The sequence below is a fragment of the Giraffa tippelskirchi genome, chromosome X (assembly GCF_054371585.1).
Source record: "Giraffa tippelskirchi isolate mGirTip1 chromosome X, T2T-mGirTip1v1.2.pri, whole genome shotgun sequence".
Taxonomy (NCBI): domain Eukaryota; kingdom Metazoa; phylum Chordata; class Mammalia; order Artiodactyla; family Giraffidae; genus Giraffa; species Giraffa tippelskirchi.
The window spans coordinates 119,840,309-119,855,000 of NC_137289.1; the positions used below are offsets into that span (position 1 = coordinate 119,840,309).

The 14,692-nt window shown below is 35.9% G+C and overlaps 2 protein-coding genes across 2 annotated transcripts in view; both read left to right on the forward strand.

Moving 5' to 3' along the window:
• Positions 1-307: 307 nt before the first annotated feature.
• Positions 308-9,924, forward strand: LOC145535746 (glycerol kinase-like). The gene is made up of 7 exons (XM_081564096.1): positions 308-411; positions 1,206-1,290; positions 2,161-2,281; positions 2,390-2,533; positions 4,779-4,859; positions 7,827-7,913; positions 9,740-9,924. Exons 1-7 carry the CDS (start codon positions 308-310, stop codon positions 9,748-9,750), a joined length of 633 nt encoding a protein of 210 aa, XP_081420222.1. The 3' UTR covers positions 9,751-9,924.
• Positions 9,925-11,813: 1,889 nt separating this feature from the next.
• The window catches only part of LOC145535245 (glycerol kinase-like), a 25,635-nt gene continuing 22,756 nt past the window's right edge, over positions 11,814-14,692 (forward strand). Inside the window, exons 1-2 of the mRNA XM_081563589.1 lie at positions 11,814-12,098; positions 12,281-12,380. The gene's annotated coding sequence lies outside the window, so the exon portion shown is untranslated. The remainder of the gene's footprint in view (positions 12,099-12,280; positions 12,381-14,692) is intronic.

Below are 14,692 nucleotides of genomic sequence, written 5' to 3' on the forward strand. Positions count from 1 at the left end.
ATCCGAAAATAAATTAAATATTTTTTTAAAAATAGTGGAAATGAGCTACAATACCTTAACAAAACTAATCCAGTTCCTGTCATTCTTGGACTGGGTTATATTTTAGTGGTAGGTATTCAATGTGGAGAAATTTGCTTTTCTTGCTGCTTGTATTCTGCTACAATTAGCAACATTTTGCTGTACTGCATATTAGGAAATCAAAAGTCCCGTCCTAATTTTTTAAACACGTGTGCTTGTTGATGGAAAGAAGTAGTATATACTAGAATGATTTTTTGTGTTTTTTTTTTGTTGTTGTCGTTTGTTTTTAATGTTAGAAAAACTTGCTAAAGAAGTAGGTACTTCTTATGGCTGCTATTTCGTCCCAGCATTTTCGGGGCTGTATGCACCTTATTGGGAGCCCAGTGCAAGAGGGTAAGAATTGAAAATAAGGTATGCTTTTGTCAGTCTTGATTTATTTACTATATTAGCTAAGAACTTATTGGTTAATAGTTTTATATTTTCAAATGATTTTGAAATATGGAGGAAATCTTTTATACTTGGGAAGTATAATTGTAGAACCTTTAAACTCTAAGAAGTTGGGACTTCCCTGGCTGTCCAGTGGTTAGGACTCCACGCTTCCACTGCAGGAGGCATGGATTCAATCCCTGGTTGAGGAACTAAGATACTACACTGCATGCCCCGTGGCATGACATAAAGAAGAACTCCAGGGACTTCCCTGGTGGTTCAGTGGCTGGGACTCTGCCCTCCCTCCCAGTTCAGGGCACCTAGGTTCTAGATCCCACCTGCCACAACTAAGACCTGGTTCAGCCAAATCAATAAATAAATATTAGAAAAAAAAAAACCATGAAGTTATGTCATCTGAAAATAAGCCCCGGCCATATTCCTATTCATGTTAGTATTATTATCATTTATCTTCAAGATACCTGCAAGTTATGTATCAAAAGGCCATCATCTAAATGAATATTGATTTGGTTTTATATTATTGTCATCTATTCAGATAGATCATGAACTTTTTCATATGTGGATGCAACATTGTAGACTATAAGGATTTTGCCAGCTACTTAATGTTTGTGCCCAGTTTTGGCTCCCCCCCTGACCCCGTACACGTCTATGTACCAAATTCAACCTTTCCATATTTAGCACATTCCCGATTGATGACTCATTTATTCTGCTCTAATCTTAAAAATCTTTGTGTGTATTTTTAGGATCATCTGTGGGCTCACTCAGTTCACCAATAAATGCCATATTGCTTTTGCTGCATTAGAAGCTGTTTGTTTCCAAACTCGAGAGGTAATCAACATGGGCCTTTTTCCTGTACTTAATCCACCTTTATTATTCCTAAACCAATTTTATATATATGTATATGCTAGAATTTTATGAGAATTTAATAAGCTTGTTCTTGTTGTTCAGTCACTAAGTTGTGTCCGACTCTTTGTGACCCCCATGGACTGCAGCACGCCAGGCTTCCCTGTCCTTCACCATCTCCAGAGTTTGCTCAAACTCATGTCCATTGAGTCAGTGATGCTATCCAACCATCTCATCCTCTGCTGCCCACTTCTGTTCTTGCCCTCAATCTTCCCAGCATAATCAGAAATTAAGCCTGGGGACTTCCCTAGCGGTCCAGTGATTAAGACTTCATGCTTCCACTGCAGGGGGCACGGGTTCCATCCCAGGTCAGGGAGCTAAGATCCCATGGGCTGCACAGTAAGGCCCCCCCCCCAATTTTTTTTTTAAATTAAGCCTGCCTAAACTGTGATGTAATAAATGCAAGTTTGTTTTCTTTTCCCAGCTGTCATTACTTTCTAAGTTCCTGTTAGCTGCTGGGCACTGGGCATTTTACAGTTGAGGGGATGCTGAGCGACACATATTAGGCAAAGGATTTGAGTAGTAGCACAAACATAGATACCACGGCAGGAAATCAGGGTGCAAAATAGAGTTGTCTGGCTTGCTTGAATATAGAGGTGAGTACAGAGGAGTGGTAAGAGAAAAGGTTGGTGGTAACCAGATCAAGGAGGACCTAGAAGAAATCTCAATTTTCCTTCTGTAGGCTTTGGGGAGCTTTTGCGTATTTTTAAGTAGAAGATGGCTATTTTCTGAGATATTACTGTGTGGTACTTTGATGATGTTCATTGCACTGGGTTTTTTTTTTTTTTTTTTCAGATTTTGGACGCCATGAACCGCGACTGTGGAATTCCACTCAGCCATTTGCAGGTAGACGGTGGAATGACCAACAACAAAATCCTTATGCAGTTACAAGCAGACATTCTGTATATTCCAGTAGGTCAGTAACCCTCATTCCTTCAAACCCCAATAGTCATGTTTTTTTGGAAGAACTGATTTTTCAGGCATATGTAACTGCTAAGATAGTGATGTTGTTCGCTCCCCTCAGTGAAGCCGTCCATGCCTGAAACAACTGCCCTGGGAGCCGCCATGGCTGCAGGAGCTGCAGAAGGGGTTGGAGTCTGGAGTCTGGAGCCTGAGGACTTGTCGGCTGTCACAATGGAGCGATTTGAACCTCAGATCAACGCTGAGGGTACTTTTATTTATTTTTATTGTAGAGTTGATTTCTAATACAATGTTGTGTTAGTTCCAGCAGTACAGCAAAGTGATTCAATTATATATACTATGTTTTTCAGATTCTTTTCCCTTATAGGTCATTACATAATATTGAGTATAGTTCCCTGTGCTCCACAGTTACCTTTTTCAGTGAGGGTACTTGTAAAAACTGAAGATTGGTGTACTGTGAAAAGGGAGAGAGAGTTTGGTGGTTTAGTCACAAATCAAGAAATGAAATAAGATTGCAAATGCAAAGGTAATTTCATATTCAGCTGCTGAACATACTTGGCTTCATATTTGAATGAATGTGAATAAGAGAAATAGTTCCCTATTAAAAAAAAAAAACAAACTTCTATAATCACTGTTTTACCATTCACTTCTACTGTTTATAGTCTCTTCATGTACAAGGATAACAGTGCCACAGTATCAGTTTTATTAGTAGCCTGTTAGTGTAACCTTTTCTGACAGTGACAAGGGAGATATATAGACCACCGACACATCATGTCTGCATTGGGTCATCTTTAGTGCCAATGCCCAGTTTTAGGACAGGATTAACTGGGCTAAGGACCATTCTGGTAACTTTTAACTAAGCACAGCAGGGCTAGCCTGACAAAAGCAGCAACAATTTACATCAATGAGCATTAAATATTTGACTCACTGTTGCAACAAACAACACTAAGCCACAAGACCGACCAATAGACTGTAGCCCGCCAGGCTCCTCTGTCCATGAACTTTCCAGGCAAGAATACTGGAGTGGGTTGTCAGTTCCTCCTCCAGGGGATCTTCCCAACCCAGGGATCAAATCCATGTCTCTTGCATCTCCTGCATTGGCAGGTGGATTCTTTACCACTGCACCACCTGGGAAGCTCTAATACCTGTAATTAAGTTTGTGTACAAAAGTCAGGTTTTATATATTCAATTTTGTTTTAAACCTTTTTAAAAAGCTGTCTATAAAATGGTATCATAGTGAATTTTGTGGTGGTTCAGATGGTAAAAAATCTGCCTGCAATGCGGGACACCTGGGTTTGATCCTTGGGTTGGGAAGATCCCCTGGAGAAGGGAACAGCTACCCACTCCAGTATTCCAGCCTGGAGAATTCCATGGACAGAGGAGCCTGGCGGGCTACAGTGCATGGGGTCACAAAGAGTTGGACACGACTGAGCGACTTTCACTTTCCAAGGTCCTCTGCCTTCCCCCAAAGAGAAGGCAGATCAAATAGGATTCTCCTTTCTAATTCATCACCACCTGCTTGTGAATGACCTGGTCTTAGCAGGTAGCCTGTCTCTGCATCTCCCTTCAGTTTGCAGACCAGGCTGAATTTCCCTCCAACTTCCACACAAGCTTCTCTCTGCCGTCACTGGCAGTCTTTGGCAGCCATACTGGGATCGGAGTCCTGGTAAAGCTCCATGTCAGTTAAATACAGTGTAACAAACATCAGTTGAATAAGTGAAACAATTTGTCAAGAATGATGAGTGAATATTAGTACTTAGAACATCTTAGTAAACTGTCTTTCTTTTTTAAAAAACTTTTTATTTTTTATTGGAGTATAGTAACTAACGGACTTCCCTGGTGGCTCAGAGGTTAAAGCGTCTGCCTCCAATGCAGGAGACCTGGGTTCGATCCCTGGGTCGGGCAGTTCCACTGGAGAAGGAAATGGCAACCCACTCCAGTATTCTTGCCTGGAGAATCCCATGGACGGAGGAGCCTGGTAGGCTACAGTCCACGGGGTCGCAAAGAGTCGGACACGACTGAGCGACTTCCCAGTAGCATAGTAACTAACAGTTGTTATTGATAGTTTCAGGTGTACAGCAAAGCGACTCAGCCATACGTGTGAAAGTGAAAGTCGCTCAGTTGTGTCCGACTCTTTGTGACCACATGGACTATACAGTCCATGGAATTCTCCAGGCCAGAATACTGGAGTGGGTAGCTGTCCCTTCTCCAGGGGATCTTCCCAACCCAGGGATTGAACCCAGATCTCCCACACTGCAGGCGGATTCTTTACTGTCTGAGCCACCAGGGAAACCAAGAATACTGGAGTGGGTAGCCTATCCCTTCTTCAGTGGATCTTCCCAGTCCAGGAATCGAACTGGAGTCTCCTGGCAGATGATTCCATACGTATACATGTATCCATTCTCCCCCAGACTCCCCTCCCGTCCAGTCTGCCACCTAACATTCAGTAAACTGCCTTTCTTATGTATGGTTTTCCTACTTTCTATTTCTAGAAAGTGAAATTCGTTATTCTACATGGAAGAAAGCTGTGATGAAATCAATGGGTTGGGTTACAACTCAGTCTTCAGAAAGTGGTAAAAATGTTTTTTTTGTTATTGCCACTTTGTCCTAGTATGTTAAATAGCTTCTTTAAGTATCTGTTTATACTTAGCAAGGCTGCTCTGAAGAATAGCATTATCATATGCTCATAGTTTCTAACATTTTGAAAATACTTAAAGTTCTAAACATAAAATGTAAATTATCAGATTGATATATGTGCTTATCTCTATCCTGCCATACCTTTCCTTATTAGTTTATTCCTGGTACTTTGATTGATAACTTAGTTTTCTTAAAAGTAAAAGTATTTCTAGTTTCTTCCTAATGAAAAAAAAAATCAACTAAACTTTTTTTTTTCTCTTCGTAACTGACTTTGCCTTTTTGGGAGGCTGTCTTCATGACCTGAACCGACCAAAAGCTATATTGATTTCATAATACATTTCACGACTTCCTAGACTGCTCCCAAGCCCTTAGTGAGTGTATGTTGTGAGAATTCATTGAAATAAGAGGAAGAAAAGTACCAAGCATAGTAAATTAGAAATGTCATAATTGGGAAATGCTCTTGGCAGAAATTAGAGGACTTTTGTTTTTAATCACTTAGATGGGAAGGTATCTACCATAAATAAACTATTTAGTTGTAAACAGCTCTGAGCTGCCTTTAATATTGAAACAGCCTTTAACATACCTTTAATATGGCATGATATTGTAATCCGTTGCTAAATACAAGATTTGGAATTTAATGAATGAAACAATGGCCAATAATATTTTGAAGCATATAGTTTAAGAGAGAGGAGTTTATAAATGAAATATAGCCTGCCTTCCAACCCCGAAGTGAGTATAGAACCACTTTTTTAAAAAATTATTTATTTATTGGCTGCACCAGTGCTTAGTTGCAGCATGTGGGGTCTAGTTCCCTGTCTAGGGGTCAAACCTGGGCTCCCTTCATTAGGAGCCCAGAGTCTTAGCCACTGGATCACCAGGGAAGTCCCAAGAACCACTTTTAATGTATCTAGCTTTTCAGAGAAGCTTCTGGGATCATCCTGTTTCTACTTGAAGCTTTTGTTTATTATCCTAAATAAGCTTTAGGCTTAATATCCATTGTCTTGACATCTTTTGTTCTGAGACCCACCTTTCTTTCTAAGATGGTGACAAAGCCTTTCTTGCTAAGATTGTCTGCAGTTTTGAGACCTTTTGCAGTTAAACTTCTCAATCATAGGTATTTTTTGTAGCACAGTGGTAGTTGCTTTGAAGGACGCAACAGCCGTGCACTCTGATTTATTTTCTGGTTGCCCTCAGTTAAAAGCTGATGAAAATGAGTTCCGTGATTTCTTTGACTAGTTGTATTTTTTTAAATGGCACAGAAACTTCCCTGGCAGTCCAGTGGTTGAGACTCCACACTTCCAATGCATGGGGCACAGGTTCATCCCTGGTCAGTGAACAAGATCCCGCATGCTCCCAAAAAATAAATAAATAAAATGTATTTTATTTATTTTATGGCCAAAAAAATATTATATGGCCAAATAAATAAATAAAATGGCACAATTCAACCTGTTCCCCTCCCTCGCTGTATCTGCCTCCATGTTGATACCATACATACTTCTTCCTTACTTGCAGTTGAGGATATGATTTTAATCGCCAAGTTCCCACAAAGCCAATTATCATTTTCTCTCTGTTTCCTTACCTTACTGTCAGTGAACTTAAAATGCCAAGAAAAAGTGGATAAAGACAATTACATGATTCTTTTGTTTCTGCCATCAGAATTGATGATAAAATAATTTGATTTTTTGAGAGCTTTCGATTTTTCAAACTTGATTTTTGTTTCAGTTAGGCTGCAGTGTATTTAAGGCAAAGTGTAAAAAACAATTTGTAGTAGATTTATGAAAAGCACTCATGTACAACATTTTGAGAGTCTCAAAAACTGTATAATAATCCAGATAACAATATTCAATTAGTGAAATGCTGATTGTTCTTCATGCAATGTAAGCTATGTAATAATAGTACAGATAGAATCTTGTTTTGATGATCTCATAAGGCTATTCAAATTGCTGCCTGGCCTCTTATCCTCTTTAAATAGTTTTAATTTATGGGAAGAATATTATGTTAGCTTAATTTCCAAAGCATATTGCCAATTTTGAAGCATTCATATTTATTTTCTTGTTGGTAACTATATTTGAATGGAATGTAAAGAATTTTTAACATACAATTTAATATGTTTTAAATGTTGTAGAAATGATTGGGGATTTAATATTTTTTGGAGAGAGCTTATGATAAGTAATGACTTCATGACTTTGTACTCCAAACCCACCAAAATAACATTTTCTTCAAAAATTGTTAAATGTTCAAGATACATAATGTTTAAATTCAAGAAAAGCCTATGTCTGTATCTATCTAGCTATTCTTTAAAGGAAATGTTTTCAATCAGGTTAGAAAATATCAAAACAATTGTGTTCTCAGACAATATTTTAAAATGTAGATTAATACAGTTTAGTTTTTAAATTATAGTAACATTAATTTTCAGGTTCATTTTGTTATACCAACTGTGTGTAAAAAAGAAAATGAAACCAATAGGGTTTGAAATTCATTTTCAAACTCATGAATTGGACTAATATAACTCTTCTCTGATAGCCAAAGGATCTATAATTTTAATCTGGATGGGGAATGGGATTGCTCACTTAGTATCTTTTGGGGAAGAACCAAGAAAGCTAAAATCAGCAGCCTCCCAAAAAGAAAGTTCTCCTTCAGCTTTCTTTGGCTTTGCCAGTGGAAGGTTTATGTTGGTCTATATGCTCTATGTTCTTGCTATTTGTGGCATGCTATCTGTACCGTTTGTTAACTGTCATAAGCCCTCAGTTTGGATTCTGGTTTTGATTTAAAGTAATAACTCTTTGATACTATTTTTATAACTTTTTTTTTGCTATCATGTGATTCTTAACACAAATATTGTAATTATGTGTCTCTCTTTTGGTTTGCTTGACTGGAATTCCCTCCTACTCGGATGACAACAGGTGACCCTAGTATCTTCTGTAGTCTACCCTTGGGCTTTTTTATAGTGAGTAGCGTGGTAATGTTAATCGGAGCAAGGTACCTCTCAGGTCAGTTCCTCTTTAAATTAGACAATTATATGAGTTAGCGTTAATGTATTTGTGTATAAATCAACAGAAAGTTTTCAGTATTTTTCCTTCTTCCTGTTCTTAGGAACCTGGAAAATCTATTAAAGGTCTAGTTAATATACCATTTAATTCAGAATTAAGGACTGTGACTCTGCTTTTATTCTCTTTGATTTTTAGTAGATGATTTTCTTTGAGGGGCTACATTCTGCTGGCAAGTGCAGCAGTAAGCACAAGTACTACTGTTCATGCTTAAATGAAAGGATGTTCAGAGTGTTAGATGAAATGTATAGTATTTGAAATCAATTGAATTTGCTTTCAAATGTGCCTAAGTTGTTTTTCATGCTTATGAAAATCTTCTACACAAGTCTTAACATTTCAATCCTGGTAAGACTTTCGGCCAGAGTATGTTAGCAGAGTTTCTGTAAAACTCTAAACCTGGGGAAAATGTATTGTCACTTTTATTTTAGTTAAGAGAATACATTGGTGAACTGAAATTTTTTTTTAATTATTGCTGAAATAAATTGGGGGTGAAATTCAAACTGAATTATTACTTTTGCATGTTCTGAATATTCTTATAAAAGTAAAATTGCTCAGTACATTATAAAACTCACTGTGTAACCAGCATTAATTTAAATATAATAATCATTTTTGGAAGTTGTTCCTGATAATAGCTCAGTTTTTCTTCAAATTAATGGCCTAAATGGAAATGACATACTTCATATGTTGCCAAGAAAGTGAAACATTTAAAAAATCTTCTTAATTAGGGAAAGAGTTGAATTATTTCTCTTAATTAATTACAAGATGACCTGGGTTTAAAATGTAAAAATTTTTTATTGATATGGGAGAACATCTGTTTTTAGAAGTCTGACAAGCATTAATCAGCTTGGCATCATCACTAAAGCACTATATATAAATATGGAATGAAAAGTTATTTACATTAGCAGAAAGGGAATAAAAATTATCTACATTAGCAGAACATTAAATTATCTTTTAAATTATGATAAAATTTCATGATTATGTGCATGAGAATTTAAAATTAGATTTACCTTTTTCTGTGTTCTTGTTTATAATAAATTTGTTCAAATCTTTTTCTTCCATAACAACCATGTTGGTATTAGTGCTTTACACCTTACAAAAGGCTTCTGTATACATAAATCTGTACAGAATTAGCAGATGCTTATTTTCTTTCTGCTTCTCAGGAATGTTTGGTGGAAGAGTCTGAGTATTCCCCAGAAGAACTATAATTTAAATTTTTTTTAATTCTGTTTTAGGAAAAGTTCTATTTTTTTTCTTTATCGTGAGGTTTTTTTTGTTTTGTTTTGCTTGTTTGTTTGTTTTTGGCTGCATTATGATGGTCTGGAAAAGGAAAGAAAATAGCATTGCAGCTGAATGTTTTCATCGATATTTTTTCCCCTTCTGTTTCCCTTTGATGCCAGTACAGAATGAAAAAGCTTGGTCTTTGAAAAAATAGGATATATAACATATCTCTAAGCTAAAGGATACAGTAAATGTCCAAATTCCCAGACTTCCAAAATAGATATGATTGCCATCTTTAGGATCTCTCTTGGTAACATATGCTGAGATTTGAGAAAAATTGGAATGACTTGTCTTGGTAAACAGTTAGCAATAGCGTTCATTTGCTAATTTTGAAATTGGCCCAGTTATATTTGTTGCATTTTACCTGTGAAGCAATATTTAGGAATCATATGGAATTTCTAGCTCAATAATGATCGAATCATCTTCATTGCTTTAACTCCTAAATTGCATGTTGATTATTATTGATATATATGATTTTTGTCCCATTTTAGGTATGCCGTAAATACTACCAACTCATGGATTCCAAAGATGCGAGCTCTTTACCTATGGAGAGAATCCAGTGATTCTGTCTCTTAATGTGATGACACTATTCATAGACTGATTTTATTTATAAGCCACTTGCTGCATGATCCTCCAAGTAGACCTGTGGCTTGAAATAAAGAAAATGCAGCAGAAAGAATGCTATAGAAACATTTGGTGTGTTTTTTAACAGCACTAGTTAAGATTGGACCAGCCACCTTTGGGGCTGACCCCCTCCTTTGCAATCATTTCCTGCCTCATTCCCTGTAAGATCTAGGAAGAATTCAGATCCTATCCATTGGAATCTTTCATCACGTATATTCAAATTCTGATGGGCCAGGATTTGATTCCTGCACTACACACGCTTCATTAAGGGGCTATTACTAACTGGCTAAAAATCTGTGATTTTTTGTTTGCTTCCTTTTAACAGACTCCCCTACCCAAAGTCCTCTTCTCTGCTTATTAGGGAGACCACAACATCTTCACTAAATGTTTAAATGGAAGCCTCTACTAAATTCTTAAAATAGAAATTTCGTACCCTCATTCTTTAGGCATTTTTCTAAAAAGTATTTGCCAAAACTGAAAATTCTTCATGTATTTTACATGGTCTCACTAATTATACTGAATTGCTATCTGGATCTTATAGGGAAGGACACTTTCCTTTTTTTTTTTTTTTTTTTCGTTCCTTTTTATATTTTTTACATTGTGTATAACATATATGTCTCTATATTTTGTATAATGAGGGTAGCCCATTTATAAATTAAGAGTACATGTTCTCACTAATTACACTGAATTTCTGTCAGGATCTTATAGGGAAGAATACTTCCTTTTCTTTTCATCTCTCCTTTTTATATTTCTTACTTTGTATGTGTAACATACATGTGTTTATATTTTATATACTGAGGGTAGCCCATTTATAAATTAAGAACACATTATATTCAGTGGATTCTAATGGGGCTGGTCTTAAGTGGACCACTATGTGTATAAATATTTTGGGGAAAACAGCTGTATACATTTTTGGGCAACAATTATGCATATTATTTCCCAGGAAAAGCTTTCTTGAAGAGCCAACATTTAAAATTTAAGTATATGTTCTATGTGAATGAAAGAAAATGTACTTTATTGTGACTATAATTTCTTATACCATACTTTTATATGCTAAAAAAAAAACCCCTGTGGAATACTATAGCAAATATTGTTTTCAAATACAAGCACTTAGTCCATATAAAGTTTGCTTTTCCTTTGATATAAATTTAGACCTATTTGGGATCCTTTTGAGGGAATATCAAAAAAAGTTTATAAACTTAAGTAGAAAAAAAGAGCCAAGAATCTCTTTCCATCTAAGTATGTTATAAATTGCTGATGAGAAATTAAAATGTCTATTTGAGATGACAAGTAGTTATCTCTGCTTATGGACATATTATTAATACAACATAAAAATGGTTTAATTGATAGAAAAAGCTTCCAGTAAACCCAAGAATTTCCTTCTTGGGTTGCAGCCACAACCAAGAAATTCTCAAAAAATTTAATGTGAGGCATTATAGCAACTTACCTAATCTAGCTTCTCAATGTCAATTTTAAAAGAAGCTTAATTTTTTTACTACAAACAAGAAAGTACTGCCTCCTAATTATTTTCTTCAGTGATGAAAATGGAAAAATATTTGTATATTAATATAAAAGGTTTTGTTTTGTTTGGAATGAATGGTAGCTTGCATTTTCAGTTCTGATTATGCTGTTTGTAAATTATTGAATCTGCTGGGTTTTATTGGTGCAGCTGCCACTTTAGTGACATAAATGTTACAGAACGGTACTATGAAATTATTATTTTGTGGCAAGGACACTTTTAAACATCGTTTGTTTCTACAAAGGTAGTTTGAGTTAATGTAAATAACTGTGAAAATCATTGTTCCAATAATTTTAAGATTACATTAATTTTCTGTAAATTGTGATATTTATAAATGTTTGAAATGATACACGTTGATATTTAATGATAAATTTACTTAAAATAAATTGACCCTCATTCTTACTTGCATTTCTCATTTACAGACTAGAACTTAGATCAAAGTTAATTGAGAAAGATGATTCAGGAAACGTTCAGCTCAGCTGTTAGCCCTTGATCAGGCACACACTGAAGAATTAACCAACAGCTGAAGAAGTAGTTTCTGGGACGATGAGCACCTTACTTGTTCTGTTAAAAAAGACTACACTGTCCCATCTCAGCATCCAGAAAATGCCCCGGTGAGGTCAGCAGCTGTTCTCAATAGAGTCTTGCAGTCATGGCTAACCATGGCTTACTGGTTCCACTCTATGCTTCAGTTCCTCTCTACCTGGGTGAGTTGGTGGAGTCAAGTACGCCATTATTTTCTGAACTCAATCGCCAACACCTCAATCTTTTGTTCTCCAGGTAATCAGTAACATAAATAATGCATTTTTGCTTCTGTAATGATATCTTAGAATTGTTTAGTGTGTGTTTTTTTTTTTAAATGCCTAAGTCTCAGTTCTTTGGCTTATAGGTATTTTGTATCCTGTGGGAATGAAGAATGATTGCAATTTAGGAGGAACCATGAAACAAAGATGTCATAGCACAGAAACTATAACAGCATTGGTAGTCAAGTAGGTAGTTTTTACCTCATAGTGTCTAATCATAAAGAGAAGTGCAAAAATTACTATTTTTATAGCTTTAATAAGGTATAATTGATATATAGAAAACTGTACATATTTAATGTATATACTTTGATGAGCTTGGACTTAATGCGTACACCCATTATCCCATCACCAAAATCAAGGTTATAAACATACCAATCACCTCCAAAAATTTCCTTGTGTCCCTTTGCTTTCTGTGTTTGTATGTTTAAGAATGCTTAACATGAAATCTACCCTCTTAAATTTTTAAATGCACAATAACGTATTGTTAACTATGGCACTAAGTTGTACAGCAATCTCTAGGACTTAATCATCTTGTGTAACTAACTTCATACCCATTGAACCCCCTCACCCCACCCCCTGCTAACCACCAATCTCCTTTCTGTTTATATGTTTGACTTTTTAAGATTCCACACATAATGGAAGATTATGCAGTATTTCTTTTTGTGTCCAGTTTATTTCACTTAGCATAAGGTGTTATAGGTCCATTGATGTTGCAAACAGTAGAATTTCCTTCTTTTTAAGGCTGATCAAGATTCTATTGTATGTATATACCACATTTTCTTTATCCATTCATCTGTCAGTGGACATTTGGGTTGTATCTATATGTTGGCTGTTGTGAATAATGCTGCAGTGAACCTGGGAGTGTAGATATCCTGATTTCGATTCTTTGGGATATATACTCAAAAGTAGAATTGCTGCATCATATGGTAGTTCTATTTTTAATTTTTTGAGGAATCTTCATACTGTTTTCCATAGTGGCTGCACCATTTTACCTTCCCACCAACAGTGTAAAAGTGTTCCAAGAATTAGTTTTTAACTAGAACTTTGTAATAGCTTGTTTTAACTATACTTTTTAAATAAGGAAGTTTACTTGATCTGTTCTTGCAACCTAACAATTCATCAGGTCACATAATAGGCATTACTGGAAAACTGAGTGAGTTTCAAAACCAACTTGATTGCTACTTGATCTATACTTTATAGATACATATCTTAGCTCCGGTCTTACGTTAAAGGATAAAATGTGTTAAGTATCACAGACAAAGAACTCTCACCAGAATTTCTAAAGATTTCCCTGTCATCAGTTTTAGTGAAAATGACCTATTAAGTTAAATTTGGGGACTGTAAAGATAAATATTCTGAGAAACAGAAGATAGGTTAAAAACAAGTTGCTCATGTTAATCGGCTACACCCCCAATATGAAATAGAAAGTTTTTTTTACAAAGTTTTTAAAAACTAGTTGCTCAATTAATTTTAATTAATTTTTGGCCATGCCACATTGCGGTGCAGGATGTTAGTTCCCTAAGCAGGGATTGAACTCTCGCCCGTTGCAGCAGAAGCTCAGAGTCTTAACCACTGTACCACCATGGAAGCCCCTTGCAAATCTAAATTTTTGAGCTTAAATTCTGAGGCCAGTGTACATGAATGTTCATGACAGCATTATTCGTAATAGCTCAAGAGAAAACAACCGTCTTATCAATTGATGAATGGTAAATGAAAGGTGAGATATCCATACAGTGGAATATTACTCACATGTAAACATGATAAGGTACCACACACATACTACAACATAAATGAATCTTGAAAACTAAACAGAGAAAAATCATACAAAAAGCCACATAGTGTATGATTCAGATTGCATGAAATGTCCAGAATAGACAAATTCACAGGGACAGAAGGTGGATTAGTGGCTGCCAGAGTCTAGGGGGGTGGGGTACAGGGAGGGGAAAAGGGACGTGACTGCTAATGGACAGGATTTCTTTTGGGGTGATGATTGCACAACTTTGTGAATATACTAAAAACTGAAGCATACACTTTAAAGGAGTGCATTTATGGTATATGAATTATACCTCAATGAAAGTATAATTTGCATTTATGTAAAATAAATATATTTGTCCAGTCCCTGACAGCATGTGAGCTTATAGTCCCTGAAATGAGTCCTCTGAAGGAAATAAATTTTATTTGCTCCTCGAAAATATGGAGGTTAATAAATGTATCTCCTTTTTATTTCACTTTCATTAACTCTTTTTCAAGTATCTAATATTGGAAATAAGAAAAATCCTTTAGTCACTATTACATAAAAGATTATGAAGAAGTAGAAGATCTGGGCTCCCATTCAGCTTCCCAGGGATTTTCCTGGTCTGTCCAACAGAATATACTGATCAAAAGGGTACAGCTAACTCGTTTTCCCCAAAGACTTGGTAAATGAGGAGGCAGTCTTCTGAACATATTAAGTAAAACATATTACCATAATTACCAGTAACGTGACTTGTAGTTAAGAA

What these genes read in the sequence shown, in the direction of transcription:
- LOC145535746 (XM_081564096.1), top strand. Translation starts at nt 308, where the DNA reads ATGTTAGAAAAACTTGCTAAAGAAGTAGGTACTTCTTATGGCTGCTAT. An exon ending in CATTCTGTATATTCCAGTAG is followed by an intron (nt 2,282 to 2,389) that starts GTCAGTAACCCT and finishes CGCTCCCCTCAG; the next exon opens with TGAAGCCGTCCATGCCTGAA. An exon ending in ACCTCAGATCAACGCTGAGG is followed by an intron (nt 2,534 to 4,778) that starts GTACTTTTATTT and finishes TTCTATTTCTAG; the next exon opens with AAAGTGAAATTCGTTATTCT.